The sequence below is a fragment of the Sebastes umbrosus genome, chromosome 20, assembly GCF_015220745.1.
Source record: "Sebastes umbrosus isolate fSebUmb1 chromosome 20, fSebUmb1.pri, whole genome shotgun sequence".
In the NCBI taxonomy this organism is placed as follows: domain Eukaryota; kingdom Metazoa; phylum Chordata; class Actinopteri; order Perciformes; family Sebastidae; genus Sebastes; species Sebastes umbrosus.
Window position 1 is genome coordinate 27,311,788 of NC_051288.1, and position 17,370 is coordinate 27,329,157.

Consider the following 17,370-nt stretch of genomic DNA (forward strand, 5'->3'; position numbering starts at 1 on the left):
TGAAAATAAATAAAAATAAATTCAAGACAAAGCCAGATTAATAGAAACATTTAACGTTAACATCACATCTCTAAGATAAGAACGACTTCATTGTCCCCGAAGGGAAACCTCTGCTGTTCCCCTTCATGTTCTAAATGTGGGGGTGCGTTCAGTTAAATATAGTTGATGTTGTTCATCTGGAGCTCTCAGAGGGTCGTGGGATTCCGTGTTTTGCTCAAGGACACTTCATCAGGCTGAAGGTCGAGGGGATCTGAACCGTGCAGTTAATCTCTTTCACACTATGACCAACTATATTTAGAGTGTTTATGTGTTGCTTCATCCCGACCGGCCGACCGGCCGACCGACGGCTGCTACTGGTTCTGCTTCTGCAGCTTCCAGGAAACACACACACGCACGCACGCACGCACGCACGCACGCACGCACGCACGCACGCACGCACGCACGCACGCACACACACACACACACACACACACACACTCTGGTGGTGTGTTTTCATATATATATATATATATATATATATATATATGACAAATGTCCCAAAAATTTCCGAAAAATGTCTGAAAGAAAGGCAGAAGAAAAGTGCGATCCTGGTATCATATAAACTATAAAACCTGATGAATCCATCGGTACCAGCCAGGTCAGACTAGCTGGTCATGAAGGAGGTTAAATAACGCTCCAAACTTACTTTCTAACTTTTGTTAATTGATTAACAATAATAAATATATACATACATAAAGCAGCATATTTGTCCACTCCCATGATGATAAGAGGATTAAATAGTTGACTAATCTCCCTTTAAGGTTCATTTAGAACAGATAAAACGTGAGATTAATCACAATTAACTATTTTAATTGATTGACAGGTCTAGTTTATATTTATTTCAAGATCTAGCCTCATGGGCATTTTTGAAAAACACTTAAAATGATCATCCTATTGTCGGTATTTCCTGGTGGGGTTCCTCAGGGTTCTAGTCTCAGCCCTTTATGTTTTACATACTGATACGTAACATGCACTAAGTTTTCATGCACAAACAGACAAAGTTTGAGACCAGTTTCATTTCAGTTTGAGGCCATTTTTAAACCGGATTGAAGCCAGTTTCAGGTTAGATTATTTTGAGACCAGTTTTAAATCAGTTTCAGATTATTTTAAACAAACTTCAGATTGAGTTGAGACCAGTTTCAGATGTGATTATTTTTAGACCAGTTTCAGGTTAGTTTCAGACTATGTTTAGACCACTTTGAAGCCAGTTTCAGACCATTTTCAGACTAGTTCCAGATTAGATTATTTTGAAAACGTAACGTCAGTTTTAAACGCTTAAAACCTCAGTTTGACATTTCTTACGAACTTCCTGACGACATTTAATCTGAAGGTTTGAGACACCAGAAGAGAAAGTATCTTCTGAAGCCTTCATGTCCTCTGGGTTTGGAGGTCGGGACAATCTGTCCTGCAGCGTCCCTGCTGGTTATTGACTGGGCTGCGTTTACTGGGTGAACCTCTGAGAAATGTCTCCACGTGCTAAAAATACCACCAGCAGCAGCGGAGGCGGAGGCGGCGGCGTCCTGCCACGCTCAGGGTGGCATTACACTCTGCAGGACTCAGTGGGAGCAGACGTGGGACAGTTTCAGTTTGAGCTCAGTTGGACTTTCTCCAAGTCAGACTCCCACAGAAACCTGCAGTCCAGATATTAACGTTGAGTTTTAGGGTCTGAGACGCAGATCCTAAATCCTAAGAAGATCTTTTTCTTCATCTTTGACGATGGCGTGCTCTGGATTGTGACGGCGTCCCGCTCGGCTCCGGTTCAGGCATCGATCGTAACCTTGATGCACACGGATCTGGAGGATCTGGCAGCCTCGCCGCGCCGCCGGTCCCACCAGACCAGAACCCGGTATCTGCACCGCCCCGACCCTCATCATGTAAACTGGACGTGGAGCTCTTCCTTTGAGACGGCTCTCTTACAGACGCTCTGCCGAACGTTCTCCTGAGGACTGAAGTTCAACGTTGCTCCAGACTGCAGACTGAAGAACTGAAGAACTTGAGAACTGGACCGCCAGGATCTTCTGAAGGATTCCAGTTATTAGAGAAACTGTTTCTAACAGCCTGAAATCGCTGATTGAACTCTGTGGTGATGAAGAGAACTGAAGACTGAGAGGTCGACAATGAGGACGTTTTTCTGATCTACGCTGAACAACGTTGGGAGATGAGAGAGTTGCTTTCGTTCCCGGCGAGGCAGCAGAGAGAGCGGCTCAGCAGCCTCCCTGCTCCTCCTTCCTCCTCCTCCTCCTCTTCCTCCTCCTTCCCCATCACCTCCTTCTCCATCCAGACCTCCAAGAAGTTCCCCTTCTTCCACGTGGTCAAATGCTGCAGGTAGAGTACGGCGTCCGGCTGGCCGGCCGGGCGGTCGCCACCGTCGGATGTGTTTGGGTTGAGATAAACCTTTAGCTGCTCCGTCTATCAGTCTGTTCATCTTTCACAATGTACCAGAAAAACTTTAATGTTCCCGTGTTCAGTGAAGGCATCGCTGTGTTTCTGTAGGTACGAGGCCGAGAACGCCTTCTTCTCCAGTCTCAACCTGAAGGACTTCAACATCATCGACACGCTGGGAGTCGGCGGCTTCGGACGCGTCGAGCTGGTACGACCATCCCGTCGCATCATACAGATACAGAATATTATATTATTATTATTATTATTATTATTAGAACAGATTGATCTTCATTAACTGATCTCATATTCCATGAATGTGGTGAAACTGAAGAGACGGACTGTGGAGCATCTGAGCATCATGTTTCAGATCACTCTGACACCAAATTCACATCAACACTTTTACCAGCGCCAGATCATCTGAGACCAATTTCTAATTAGTTTGACACCAGTTTCAGACAGAGTTTGAGACCAGCTTCACATTAGGTTCCAGATTAGATTTGAGGCCAGTTTCTAATTGGTCGAAGCAGTTTTGAAACATGTTTCAGATCAGTTTAAATCTACTTTTAAATCAGTTTCAGACTATTTTAAAACCAACTTCAGATTGGGTTGAGACCAGTTTCAGATTTGATTATTTTGAGACCAGTTTTGAGTTAGTTTTAAACCATTTTCAGACCAGTTTGAAGCCAGTTTCAGATCGAGAGGCTTCAGACAAAGTTTAAGACCTGATTCAGATTATTTCCAGACTAGATCGTTTTTTTGAGACCAGTTTCAAATTGGTTTGAGGCAAGTTTAGGCCAAATTTGGATTGGTTTGAAACCAGTTTCAGGTCAGTTTAAACTGCGTGCGTGCGTGCGTGCGTGCGTGCGTGCGTGCGTGCGTGCGTGCGTGCGTGCGTGTGTGTGCTCATCTATTTGCAGTAACTTTCCAGTGGAGTATCAGTGCTGGTAACTGTAAACCAGTGGTCATGCGGTCAGCGTCGGGGCTCTGTGGTTCTGGAAGGTACCACAGTGGAACAGAGTGGTTGATTTCTCCTCCTCATCGTTTTTCATTCATAATAAGTTGCTCAGGTTTTAAACTCATCTTAGTTAGTTAGTTAATGAGTTTCTTTAGTCTTCATGAGATTGTCGGAGCGATCGCTGCAGTTGATCGTGTCGTATTAACCCCTCCAGTGTCCATGAGATCATCAGGGATGGATGGAAACAGCAGAGGACGGAGGGATGCTGGGATGCAGCGGCTCGGGTTTCTCGGGGGGGTTTGAGGGTACTGAAGGTCGGAGGGGAAACCCTGCAGAGGGTTTGCCCAAAAACAGGAAGGAATCCCCACTGGAGGGTCTCCCGTCATCCCTCTGGACGTATTTATAGGAGGATTACTCAGAGTGTAACTCTGCTCCGAGGAAAACACCGACCTCTGACCTCCAGACCGCTGCTGCTATTTCCCATCAGGAGCTGCTAGGTGGAGGCTGTTACAGCTGGACGGAGCCGGGCTAGCTGTTTCCACCTGTTTCCAGTCTTTATGCTAAGCTAAGCTAACTAGACATAAACCCCCGACTCCAAACTCCAGTTTTAACCCCTATTACTGGCTCCTTTTTACACCGAAACAAGTCACAAAACTCCCTTCACAAATCTGTCATTTTAATATTCCTTGCTGTGCCTGGACGTTACATATCAACAGTGAAACATCATCTGAACTTATTCAGAATTGGGACTTTTTTGTAGTTAATTCGGCTAAAGTTTCCACCTGTTTCCAGTCTTTATGCTAAGCTAGGCTAACCAGCTGCTGACTGCAGCTTCATATTTACCGTCCAGACATGAGAGCGGTTTCCAGTGGAGTCCAGGAATAGACCGTTGTGTCATGTTCTATGTGTGTGTGTGTGTGTGTGTGTGTGTGTGTGTGTGTGTGAGTGTGTATGTGTTTTATTAACTGAAGATGTTACTAATAATGACCTCATTATTACGCAGTTACTTCAAGTAGGTTATTTTTCCTCGTTGGTAACATCACGTTTATTCTGTTCTGTATCAGGTGACTCGAACTCCTTATTGAAGCTCTGTGACGTTTATACTCACAGATACTGAAACCCAACACGACACTCAAGTGGTGGACACACTACCCGCGTCGAGAGCGCGTGGCGGCTGCGTGGCGTGTTGTTTCTTATTTTGGCGTCCATGTTAACAGGTTAGAGTGGACACACTGCCCGCATGAGACGTGCGTCTCACGCTTTTATTCTGAAATATGAGCAGTCAGTGCTGTGGAATACGCAGTCACGTTGAGAGCTCCAAGAATTGATAAAGTTTGGGGTTTAAATCAACACTTCCTGCTTTCATTTCAAAATAAAAGCCCTAAAGCGGGTTTTCTTTGCACAGAATTCCTTCATTTATTAACACAAGGCTTTTATTCTGAAATATGTGCCGGACAGTGCTGTAGAACATGCAGTGACTTGGAGAGTTCAATGAATGAATATAGAACGGAGTTTTAATTGTGGATTATTACTATTATTTACTAATTACCACACGTTTCTGAACCTTTCTCTGTCTACAATAAATATAAATTATATTTATCATGAAGTTAAATGACCATTAAAAGGCAAACTCTATGCAGAAAGAAAGAGCTGAAAGCAGCAGCAGAAACACGGCCGACATGCAGCCGACACGCAGCCAACACGCAGCCGACACGCAGCCAACACGCAGCCGACACGCAGCCGGCACGCAGCCACCACGCGTTTAGTGTGAACATCAGAGGCGTGCATCACGCAGCCACCATGCGACGCAGACGCCACGCGCTCCTGACGTTGGTAGTGTGCCCACCACTTTGGAAACTTTGACCTCCACTAGAATAAAAACATAAAGTTTTACAGCTTCAGACTCCAACATGTTAGTCCGTCCCTCAATACGGTCTGACTTCCTGTCTGTGGCCCGTTGGTTCCTACTGAAGACATCAAATCTATAGTTTCATCAGTAATCTACTAGTCAGGAGGATAAATAATAAATTAATAAATCAATATATAATATTTATACAGGTGCAGTTGAAGAGCGAGGAGGCGAAGACGTTCGCCATGAAGATCCTGAAGAAACGCCACATCGTCGACACGAGACAACAGGAACACATCCGCTCTGAGAAACACATCATGACCGAGGCGCACTCCGACTTCATCGTCAGGTTAGTCCAACAATATTAATTATTAATTATCAATTATCAATTATCAATTATCAATTATCCATTATCCATTATCCATTATCCATTATTCATTATTAAATCCAACACTATTTCTACATTAAAAAAAAATTAATCTTCCAGATTTATAAAATTATCAAAGGTGCAGCTTTCGGTCCTGATTTTCAAAATAAAAGCTTCTCTAAAAAAAATTAAAAAGAAGCATTTTGGTCATTAATGAAAAAATGCAAACAATTTAATAACTTCAAGCATCACAAAAGAAAATCTTTGTTGTTTGGTTCTGGATTTCAAAATAAAAGCATCACTTAAAAATCCTTGTTTGGGTCTGGCCTTCAAAATAAAAATGTCAGAGAAAAAAATCATTATTGTTTGGATCGGGTATTCAAAATATTATTTTAGCGTCATCAAAGATTATTTGGTCCTTCCTGGCTTTCAAAATAAAAGCAGCAAGAAAAAATTTGTTTGGTTCTGACTTTCAAAATAAAAGTGTCGTTAAAAAATCTTTGTTGTTTGGTTTTGGCTTTCAAAATAAAAGTGTCACCAACAATTTCTTTTGTTGTTGTTTGGTTCTGGCTTTCAAAATAAAAGTATTTTTTTTCTTTTTTTGGTAGTTCTGTTGTTGTGTTCAGGTTGTGATGAAGTTCTGCTGGTTCTGTTCATGTTGTGATGAAGTTCTGTTGTTGTGTTCAGGTTGTGATGAAGTTCTGCTGGTTCTGTTCATGTTGTGATGAAGTTCTGCTGGTTCTGTTCATGTTGTGATGAAGTTCTGTTGTTGTGTTCAGGTTGTGATGAAGTTCTGTTGTTGTGTTCAGGTTGTGATAAAGTTCTGCTGGTTCTGTTCATGTTGTGATGAAGTTCTGCTGGTTCTGTTCAGGTTGTACCGGACCTTTAAAGACAGTAAATATCTGTACATGCTGATGGAGGCCTGTCTGGGAGGAGAGCTGTGGACGATACTGAGAGACAGGTAAACATGTCTTTATTGTACATGAATTCTGTTGTGACGTGTTCGACAGCTTAAAGTCTGATTTCATTAAGAGAAACTGAGACAAACTTTTTTAAAATGGTTTATTGTTTGACCAGAAAAGAAGGAAATAAGTTCTGAAACAATGAGTATATTAGTCAAATAGTTAAAAATGAATCAACAGAAGATTCATCAACAACAATTTGGATATTTATTATTTATTTATTTAAACTATTTTCAAGCTAAAACTAAAAACGTTTACTGGTGTCAGCCGATCAAATGTACGGAAGCCCTGAAAGGCAACAACAAGGCACCATTTTCTATGTCTGATGTAAGTTATTGTTTCTCCTTATTTGACTTAAAAACAGGAGAAAATAAAATGTTAGGCTGATTTTATTAAGTTACTTTTTTTTTTGCCTCTTCGTGAAAACAGGTGGAAGAAAGTTTTGCTAACGGACGATATAACGTTAGACCGTTTCACAGCTGTGGATGTGTCCCAGTTAATTTCCTGTTACAGTGTTTGTGAATGACATAAACTGACAGGAAGTAAACATGGACACAAGCTGTTGCTTAGCAACCCGATGCCGTTGAAGCGGTCTATACGTACGTTGTGTTTAGAGTTCATGGAGGTATTAAAACTCACCTGGAAGAAAACCTGAAGCCTTAGTCCTCCTTAGAACATGAGGTAGTGGTGCCCTCTGGTGGTCAAAATCAGCACTACAACAACAAACTAAATGTTTCTTTCACTTGAAATCAGCCTGAAAAATATGTTTTCCACCTGTTTCACAGAAATTATTAATTATTATAAAAAAGATAAATGATCCTGGCAAAACATGTTTTCACCGTTTCTGAAACACAGAAGAGAAAATAATTTCTGAACTGTTGGTCGGACAAAACGAGACATTTGAAAACTTCACTTTGGACTCTGGAGACTTTTATAGAATCTGTTTTAGAACATCAGCAGATTAAATTAATGAAGTTGAGTAGTTATCTGCAGCTCTGAAAACACCGAACAGGAAACCACCTGAAGACGGCTTACATGTCCCACAGCTCTTTCTCTGTTTCAGGGGTTCGTTTGAAGATTCGACCACCAGGTTCTACACCGCCTGCGTGGTCGAAGCCTTCGCTTACCTGCACGCCAAAGGCATCATCTACAGAGACCTGAAACCTGAGAACCTCATCCTGGACAGCCGGGGATATGCCAAGCTGGTGAGTCCACGTCTCCTCAGAACTCACATATTACATGTTTAACATGTACGGAGTTTCACATACTGTACGTGGTCTTCTTCCAGGTGGACTTCGGTTTCGCCAAGAAGATCGGTTTCTGTAAGAAGACGTGGACGTTCTGTGGGACGCCGGAGTACGTCGCTCCAGAGATCATCCTCAACAAGGGTCACGATGTCTCAGCAGACTACTGGTCTCTGGGCATCCTGATGTACGAGCTGCTGACCGGCAGGTGAGGACCAGACCCAGGAGGGACAGTAGAGTCCAGTAGAGTCCAGTAGATACCAGTAGAGTCCGGTAGATACCAGTAGATACCAGTAGAGTCCAGTAGAGTCCAGTAGAGCTCAGTAGAGTCCAGTAGAGCTCAGTAGAGTCCAGTAGAGTCCAGTAGAGTGTTGTTCAGGGTTCTAAAGTGTCTGTGTGTCTCCAGTCCCCCGTTTTCAGGTCCGGATCCAATGAAGACCTACAACATCATCCTGAGAGGCATCGACATGATCGAGTTCCCCAAGAAGATCACCAAGAACGCCGCCAGCCTCATCAAGAAGCTCTGCAGGTAGGGGGCGCTGTAGTCGGGTAGGGGGGCTGTATTCACATAGGGGGCGGTGTTTACAGGTGGGGGGGCGCTGTAGTCAGGTAGGGGGCGCTGTATTGTTTATTCTAGTGCTGTCCGCCTGAGAGTCCAAACTCATTGTTTTCATCTCCAAAATAAATCTGTGAACTGTTTGTGTCCACAGAGATAATCCTTCGGAGAGACTCGGAAACCTGAAAAACGGAGTCAAAGACATCCAGAAACACAAGTGAGTGAGTGGAGAGGACGCTGCCTCCTGATTGGCTGAATCAGTTCTCACCCGTCTTTGAGTTTACAGATAAAAACTGATCCGTCTCTCTTTGTGTGTGTTCAGGTGGTTTGAAGGTTTTAACTGGGAGGGTCTGAGGAAAGGAACTCTGACTCCACCCATCACACCTGATGTGAGTTTATATAACATGTAATACTGTATACGACCACCTGCTGTGACCAGACCATCAGTCTTTAGACCCCTTGACTCCTGAGATTCATTCGCTCAATAAAGACTATGAGATACGTCTGGAAGTTCTGACAGCCAGTAAATGGACCGTTGATCTGAGATTATTTAGTAGCATCATTTAGAAACCGTAACCTTGAACTTCTGTTTTTGACCAATCCAGCAAATTAAATACTCGACAAATGAGGTTGTTCAGGTCCCTGGTGGTCCGGGTACTTATGGCGCCAACCATCGAGTCCGGTAGAGGACATTGTTTGCAGGTCTTTCCCATCTTTCAGTCCCCTACTCTGGTGTCATCCCTCTAATAAAGGCACGAAATGCCCCACAAAACATCCACGCACTTCATCAAATCCATGCAAAAAGAATGGAAATCCAATATCATCATAACTCAGTCCTGATTATAGTTTTTAACATTATCCACTTCAGTCTAAGGGGCCATTCCCATGCTGCATTTTTTGCACACTCAAATCCATTGTTGTCAATGTAGAAGCACGGCAAGCGCGCTCAAACGAGAGAGCGACGCCGACGCAACGCACAAGTGTTCCCCAAGCACCTATTTTTCAGGATGCGTCGACTGCACCCCGAAATAAAAATAGTTCAACTTTTGAAACACTGCAACGTGCACCGCGTCATGTGACGAGGACAGCCTTCAGATATCTTTTATTTCTTTCATAAATATCAGTCTATGGCCGGGGTGCTCACTACCAGGAAGAGCGGACAGCAGCTGCCAAAACCCGCAAACAACCCGTCACTCACGATTGCATTTCAACAAGAAAACACATTTTAGACGCATCAAGTGATGCGTCTAAAATGCCAAATATTAGAGGTAGATACTTCAGTATAAATTGTGCGTATGGTGAAATCTCTGATGGTCTTATCACATCACCCTACTGGATAGATGTTAAACCTGTCATGCCGAGTATCTCCTGGTGTTTGTTCAGTCTGCAGGTGTTGAAGGTGTCTGACTCAGTGTTGTTCTGTCCAGGTTTCCTCTTCGACCGACACCAGTAACTTTGACAGTTTCCCTGAAGACACGGACGAGCCGCCACCGGACGACAACTCCGGATGGGATTATGACTTTTAGTCCAGCTTGCATCCAAACCCAAAGCCTGACACCTCACGGCTGGTGGTGAGGTCTAAATCTGAGGAGAGGACGACTTCTCACCAGGCTGAACAACGACGAGCTTTACGTGCCGTCTGGAGGACGTTTTACCCAGAGCACCTTACTGTGACTTTACCTGTGTTGTTTTTAAGCATCATTGGACCCTGTGGGAATCAAACCCCCGGTGTTCTGTAGCCACATCGTGTCCCCAAGTGATTTAAGTACTGAGTGTTCAGAAGGACTGCAGGCCTCTTCTTGATCATACTGGTCTCATCTGTTCCTTCTACCTGGAGGAACCCTGAGCTGCCAGAACACCTGAGACCTGGAAGATGAGGTGGTTCAGGATGAGATAAACCATCAGTTACCAAGACCTGGCCCACTTGTTTATCAAGTTGGTCCTAGAAATCTCAGAGTGATGCCTGGTCCAAAGGGGTACAAGCATGTTCTTGACTTTTATGACCTGAGAAAGTTCTCCTCGCTGTCGGAATTGTGGAACATAATCACTGCATCCACAAAAATGTGCCTATGGAGCAGAAAAGAAGTTTGTGCAATGCCTAGCAGTGTTTCTTTGAACCTGCAACAATCCTGATTCCATGTTTGGCTGCAGCTGAACTTTGGGTATGTTCACCCATCAGTAGTCGGGCACACAGTACGGGCCTTGCTTTATGTCCCTGATATTGCTGCAACACTTGGAGATAGCTTGGACGTTAGTTAAGGATGACCGCCAGAAACCGGCTGCTTAAACCCACCAGAAGCTGAAGCTTGTAAATCTAAAAGGGGTCAAGGGAAGTTTCGTCTTTAAGTGCTATCAAACCGGCGAAGTGTCCGTGGTGCATATCCTTCAACGAATTAATCAAATGGACATGCAGCAAACCAGGGGCAGGGTACTGGACCAGTGTAGAGAGTGTAGCTGGTTTCTGGGACTCTGGGCAGAACAGGTTATGGGAAACATTTGTGGGTTTGTAGGTAGATCCAGCTCTGGCAACAGAGGACCTAACATGGCTGAAAACAAGTGAGAACAAACTCACATCAGACCATTGACAGCTTCGAATCGTCGCCTCAGATAACCTCCTAATGAAATCCCTCGCTTCGTTCACACATCCTGTTCAAGGTGGGACTGTAGCGCCGTTATTCCACCTCGCTGTTCAGTATGAAAGGTACGGAGACGGACAGAGTTGTTCCGTCACTGACTCTGCAGTGGAGGAAGTCACAGAGCTACACTAAACGCTGTGTAGTAGGACGTGGTTCTGGAAGTCCTCGGGGGCTTTTCGGACCCTATGAACCCGGGTCGGGCTGGAGGATCGACGGTTGCAGGATGGATTTGTGGTCCGAGGGACGAACACAAACCACAGGAGGAAAGACTGAACAGGCAAAACTCAAGGTCACCATGATGCCTTCACTTCTCATTTCATTTTCGGGGAACTTAACCTCGAAAGACTGGAAGACGAACCGTTTTGGATGTAGCAGCTGTGGTGCTCCTCAGAGGATGATACGAACATTTCTACTTTTAAACTTTCCCTTCTGTCTTTCTTTAATGGTGTGAATCTTTGGATCATAGCATGAGAACAGATATTTTGTACATATTTCCAAGACTTCCTACATATTTTTGCACACAGCCACAAACATTCTCACAGACACATGCACGACTTGGTTGAATTTATGATCAGTTGTTTGTTTCAAGGTGTTTCAAAGTTGAGCACATTTCAGGATTCGTCCTATCAGGCTCATGATATACTTGTTTTTATTAATAACCTGGTTCCAGACCTCTCTCCAGTAACTCCACTAGAGCTGAGCAGACACTACGATTTTAGAAATGGAACTCCTTCTCCTGCTGTACGAGTAGATCGCTTGTTGTCTGATCGTCAGCTACGACCTGAGTGATCACACTGTACAGTCCGATCTTCAGCTACGACCTGAGTGATCACACTGTACGGTCCGATCGACAGCCACGACCTGAGTGATCACACCGTGCGGTCCGATCGTCAGCCACGACCTGAGTGATCACACCGTACGGTCCGATCTTCAGCAACGACCTGAGTGATCACACCATCAGCCACGACCTGAGTGATCACACCGTATGGTCCGATCTTCAGCCACGACCTGAGTGATCACACCGTATGGTCCGATCTTCAGCTACGACCTGAGTGATCACACTGTACGGTCCGATCGTCAGCCACGACCTGAGTGATCACACTGTACGGTCCGATCGTCAGCCACGACCTGAGTGATCACACCGTATGGTCCGATCTTCAGCTACGACCTGAGTGATCACACTGTACGGTCCGATCGTCAGCCACGACCTGAGTGATCACACTGTACGGTCCGATCGTCAGCCACGACCTGAGTGATCACACTGTACGGTCCGATCGTCAGCCACGACCTGAGTGATCACACTGTACGGTCCGATCGTCAGCCACGACCTGAGTGATCACACTGTACGGTCCGATCGTCAGCCACGACCTGAGTGATCACACTGTACGGTCCGATCGTCAGCCACGACCTGAGTGATCACACTGTACTGTCCGATTGTCATTCCTGACATGTCAGAAATTCATCCGACTGTCTGGCGGCCAGTCGGGAGGAGTTAATCGGTCCTCAGTCCCTCAGGGCCCCCCCCCCCCCCGTACACTGCACGGCTAACGACGCCCGACGAAGCAGAAATTCGGTCCGACTCTAAAATGAGTCGTAAGGCTCAAAATTGGGTCCAGAAACTGGTTAAAGTCGTACAGTGATTGTTCAGCTTTAGAGGTGTTGTGTTGACGTAGACGTGACGTCTTTGAGGTTTGTATTTCTTACACATAAAAAGTGATTCATGTGTTTATTTCTATTAGTATTTATATTTCGTGGCCTTTTGTAAAAGCAGCTGATAGTTGTGTCTCTCTTTGGTACGAAGCCGTCGTATTAACAGTCTCAGTCTGTCGTGATATTTTTGTAAACTGAGCAGCGATGTGACTTCTGTGAGCTCTGCATGAAAATATTGGAAATGTTCAGTTTGTCACCACCAGAGGGCAGAAAACAGTCATATGGAGTAGAATACAGTCAGACGGGTCAGAATACAGTCATACGGAGTAGAATACATTCAGACGGGGCAGAATACAGTCATACGGGTCAGAATACAGTCAGACGGGGCAGAATACAGTCATACGGAGTAGAATACATTCAGACGGGGCAGAATACAGTCATACGGAGTAGAATACAGTCATACGGGTCAGAATACAGTCAGACGGGGCAGAATACAGTCATACGGAGTAGAATACAGTCAGACGGGGCAGAATACAGTCAGACGGGTCAGAATACAGTCATACGGAGTAGAATACAGTCAGACGGGGCAGATACAGTCAGACGGGTCAGAATACAGTCAGACGGGGCAGAATACAGTCATACGGAGTAGAATACATTCAGACGGGGCAGAATACAGTCATACGGGTCAGAATACAGTCAGACGGGGCAGAATACAGTCATACGGGTCAGAATACAGTCAGACGGGGCAGAATACAGTCATACGGAGTAGAATACAGTCAGACGGGGCAGAATACAGTCAGACGGGTCAGAATACAGTCATACGGAGTAGAATACAGTCAGACGGGGCAGATACAGTCAGACGGGTCAGAATACAGTCAGACGGGGCAGAATACAGTCATACGGGTCAGAATACAGTCAGACGGGGCAGAATACAGTCAGACGGGGCAGAATACAGTCAGACGGGGCAGAATACAGTCATACGGGTCAGAATACAGTCATACGGGTCAGAATACAGTCAGACGGGGCAGAATACAGTCAGACGGGGCAGAATACAGTCATACGGGGCAGAAAACAGTCAGACGGGCAAAATACAGTCAGACGGGCAAAATACAGTCAGACGGGGCAGAGTACAGTCAGACGGAGCAGAAAACAGTCAGACGGGCAAAATACAGTCATACGGATCAGAATACAGAATACAAATCAAAACATAAATGTATAAATAATTTAAGCACTCAATAAATAAATAAATGTAACAAAAATAATATTAAAAATAAATGTAGCCATTAAATAATTGATAAAATGCGACATAAATTGATATTTTTTTAATTTGCTTCTTTATTTATCTTTATATTAATTCCCTTATTTATTTATCCTTCTGTTTAATTTTCCCTTTTATTTATTTATTTATTTATTTTTAATAATTTTTAAATGTATTTATTTAATTTGCATTTATTTATTTTATTTTCATAATGAGGGAATATGCATAAAGAAATGTAAAAAGAAGTGTAGACAGATATAGGTTTGGGGAAATAAATAAGGGGGTGAAATGCAAAGGGAAAAGTCCTGCAAACATAAATAAATAAATGCATCCTTAAATACACAAATAAATACACACATTTAAAAAGAAATATTAAATAAACAAATAAATACATGCAAAAAAATGAATAAATAAATTAAAAATACATAAATAAATTAAAAAATAAATGCAAAATAAATAATTTTAATAAATACATAAATAAATAAAAAATAAATAAAAAATAAATAATTTTAATAAATACATAAATAAATAAAAAAAGAAAGAACGGAAGAGTAGATAAATAATGGAATTAATACAAAGATAAATAAATTAAGAAGCAAATTAAAACTTTTTTTATTTTTTTTCTATTTGTTTTGCTACATTTAAAAACATATTTATTTATTTATTTATTTATTTATCGAGTCATGTATTTATTTATTTATTGATTTTGGCAGGTTCCATCCTCCATAGTGGTTAGCTTAGCTTAGCATAGAGACTGGAAGCAGGGGGAAACTGCTAGCATGGTAGCCGGTGAGGGATTTTAAATGTTCAGCTGTAAACGGTGAGAATCATAATCAGAACAAAACGTGATTAAAAAAAGACGTGTTTGGAATATTCATGTTCATATTGATTCTTTGTGATGATATTTTGTGGTTATGAGATTGTGATGAAGCTCACTGAGTATCACTGATTTATTTGTATATAGTGGGAATATAGTACTTTATGATATGTCAGCCGTTTGTAGTTTATTATGATTATGATTATGATTATTATGATTATTATGGTTATTATGATAATGATTATTATTATTATTATTATTATTATTACTGCCATCGTAGCTGAAGATCCGTTCTCTCTCGCTCCGTCTCTCAGTTCAGAAGCTTTATGGGCATGTGACTGTTAAAAACAAAAACACGTTTTTGTGAAAGCTGTTTGATCTGTTTGAAAAATAAAAGCTGTAAAAAAACAACCATAACGTTGTTCCTTGTTTCATTCTGGCTGGAGGACGGCAGGCAGGTGGAGGCAGGTGGAGGCAGACAGGTGGAGGCAGACAGGTGGAGGCAGACAGGTGGAGGCAGGTGGAGGCAGACAGGTGGAGGCAGACAGGTGGAGGCAGGCAGGTGGAGGCAGGCAGGTGGAGGCAGACAGGTGGAGGCAGACAGGTGGAGGCAGGCAGGTGGAGGCAGGTGGAGGCAGACAGGTGGGGGCAGACAGGTGGAGGCAGACAGGTGGAGGCAGACAGGTGGAGGCAGGCAGGTGGAGGCAGGCAGGTGGAGGCAGGCAGGTGGAGGCAGACAGGTGGAGGCAGACAGGTGGAGGCAGGCAGGTGGAGGCAGGTGGAGGCAGACAGGTGGGGGCAGACAGGTGGAGGCAGGCAGGTGGAGGCAGGTGGAGGCAGACAGGTGGAGGCAGACAGGTGGAGGCAGGCAGGTGGAGGCAGACAGGTGGAGGCAGGCAGGTGGAGGCAGACAGGTGGAGGCAGGTGGAGGCAGACAGGTGGAGGCAGACATACGGCTGTTTATAGGTCAAAGTTTATATTCAGAAGACGTCACTTTAAAAACAAAGATTTTAAATGTAATTAAATGATTTCATTTTAATATATATAGCCCAATCATTTCATAACTAACTACAAAAACAATTAAAACATAAATGTCCTGTTATTCCACAACTGATGTTCCAGTCAGTATTAGGAGGAGGAGGAGGAGAGGAGAGGAAGGAGAGGAGAGGAGAGGAGGAGGAGGAGGAGGAGAGGAAGGAGAGGAGAGGAAGGAGAGGAGAGGAGAGGAGGAGGAGGAGGAGGAGAGGAAGGAGAGGAGAGGAAGGAGAGGAGAGGAGAGGAGGAGGAGGAGGAGGAGAGGAAGGAGAGGAGAGGAAGGAGAGGAGAGGAGGAGGAGGAGGAGGAGAGGAGAGGAAGGAGAGGAGAGGAGGAGGAGGAGGAGGAGGAGGAGGAGAGACGAGGAGGAGGAGGAGGAGGAGGTGGTGATGTCAGACCAGAGAGGAGGAAGAGGAGGAAGAGGAGGAGAGGAGGCGGAGAGGAGGAGGAGGAGGAGAGGAGGAGGAGGAGGAGGAAGATCTGTTTTTTGCACCTTATTCTTGTTGTTTTATTTTCACTCTTTCCCACTTTGTGCTGCACATCTGTTTCCCTCTGGATGAATCACGCTGTAAAGTATTAATGTGCAGGTGAAACTGTTCCTCCAGTGAACGTCACCTATAGGTTCATTAAGACACACTAAACAACACTAAACAGACTTTTTGTTAAAAGAAGACATTATTTCCGCACACTTTTTTTTTTGTTTTGTTTTATTATTTCTATTTTGCAAATTATTATTATTATTATTGTTTATGTCTGTCTGTATCACAGACTGAATATAAAGATTATTAGATTCGATTAATATCTTTATATAAAGTCTATTTTTTATTTATTATTATTTTTATTATTTTTAGTACATTAACAGTATTTACATACAAAAACTGCTCATGTCAGGATTTATTAAATAATAAATAATAAATAACCTTTATGCAGTCTGTAGAATATTCCACTCTGAGCGTCACTCAGACGTTTCAAACAGGAAGTGAAACCGGAAACACGTCGACCACCAGGTGTGAGAGGTGTGCAGGTAGTGATGCTGCAGGTGAGTGTTATTTTGACTATAACTTATATATAATAGAATTATAAAAATATATTGATGTAATTAGTAAATAAATGAAATGACTTCATCTGTAATATAATACTAATATGTAGAGTTTAACAGATAAACGTGTTTCACCTGAAAACTACATCATTGAACTTCGCTTTGCTTTTCGGTAAAACCTTTCAGACTCCTTCATCATTACAGACAGACGGTTTATTCTGGAGGTTATTCGGAGTAATTCGGCTTCTATACAGAACACAACAAGCAGCAATGCATTAGAATAAACTGAATGTATGTCTACTGGTCTAACGTGAAGGAGCTCCCAGCAGACAACACAAACTCACTGAACATGTAAGTTGTTTTTAACACGTCTTCCCTGGAGGATTATTTATATGCCGAATTCATCCCAACACCCACATGGTTCCGGGAATATCTCCAAACCGTTTTAGAAAGATATTTATTATTTGCAAATCAACAAGTTTAGGTAAATTCGCAGGTTTTCTTAAAGGAGTCTGGCGAGTCTTCCTCCACACAGCTGCCAGCAGCAGAACCTGCTTCACTGATGACGACATTTAACATCG

General features: G+C 43.3%; 2 protein-coding genes across 3 annotated transcripts in view; both read left to right on the forward strand.

Moving 5' to 3' along the window:
• Positions 1-1,577: 1,577 nt before the first annotated feature.
• LOC119479202 (cGMP-dependent protein kinase 1-like) lies at positions 1,578-12,270 on the forward strand. 2 transcript variants are annotated; one of them, XM_037754554.1, is made up of 10 exons: positions 1,578-2,364; positions 2,533-2,629; positions 5,435-5,574; positions 6,464-6,553; positions 7,618-7,759; positions 7,843-8,006; positions 8,205-8,327; positions 8,509-8,571; positions 8,677-8,743; positions 9,782-12,270. In XM_037754554.1, the coding sequence occupies exons 1-10, from the start codon at positions 2,198-2,200 to the stop codon at positions 9,878-9,880; spliced, it is 1,152 nt and encodes a 383-aa protein (XP_037610482.1). In that variant the 5' UTR covers positions 1,578-2,197; the 3' UTR covers positions 9,881-12,270. The 2 variants fall into 2 exon arrangements, with proteins under 2 accessions (XP_037610482.1, XP_037610483.1); XM_037754555.1 differs by lacking the exon at positions 2,533-2,629 and having other exon boundaries at positions 2,221-2,364.
• Positions 12,271-16,713: 4,443 nt separating this feature from the next.
• LOC119479199 (protein FAM13C-like) overlaps positions 16,714-17,370 on the forward strand; it is a 10,683-nt gene continuing 10,026 nt past the window's right edge. The window contains exon 1 of the mRNA XM_037754550.1: positions 16,714-16,789. The gene's annotated coding sequence lies outside the window, so the exon portion shown is untranslated. The remainder of the gene's footprint in view (positions 16,790-17,370) is intronic.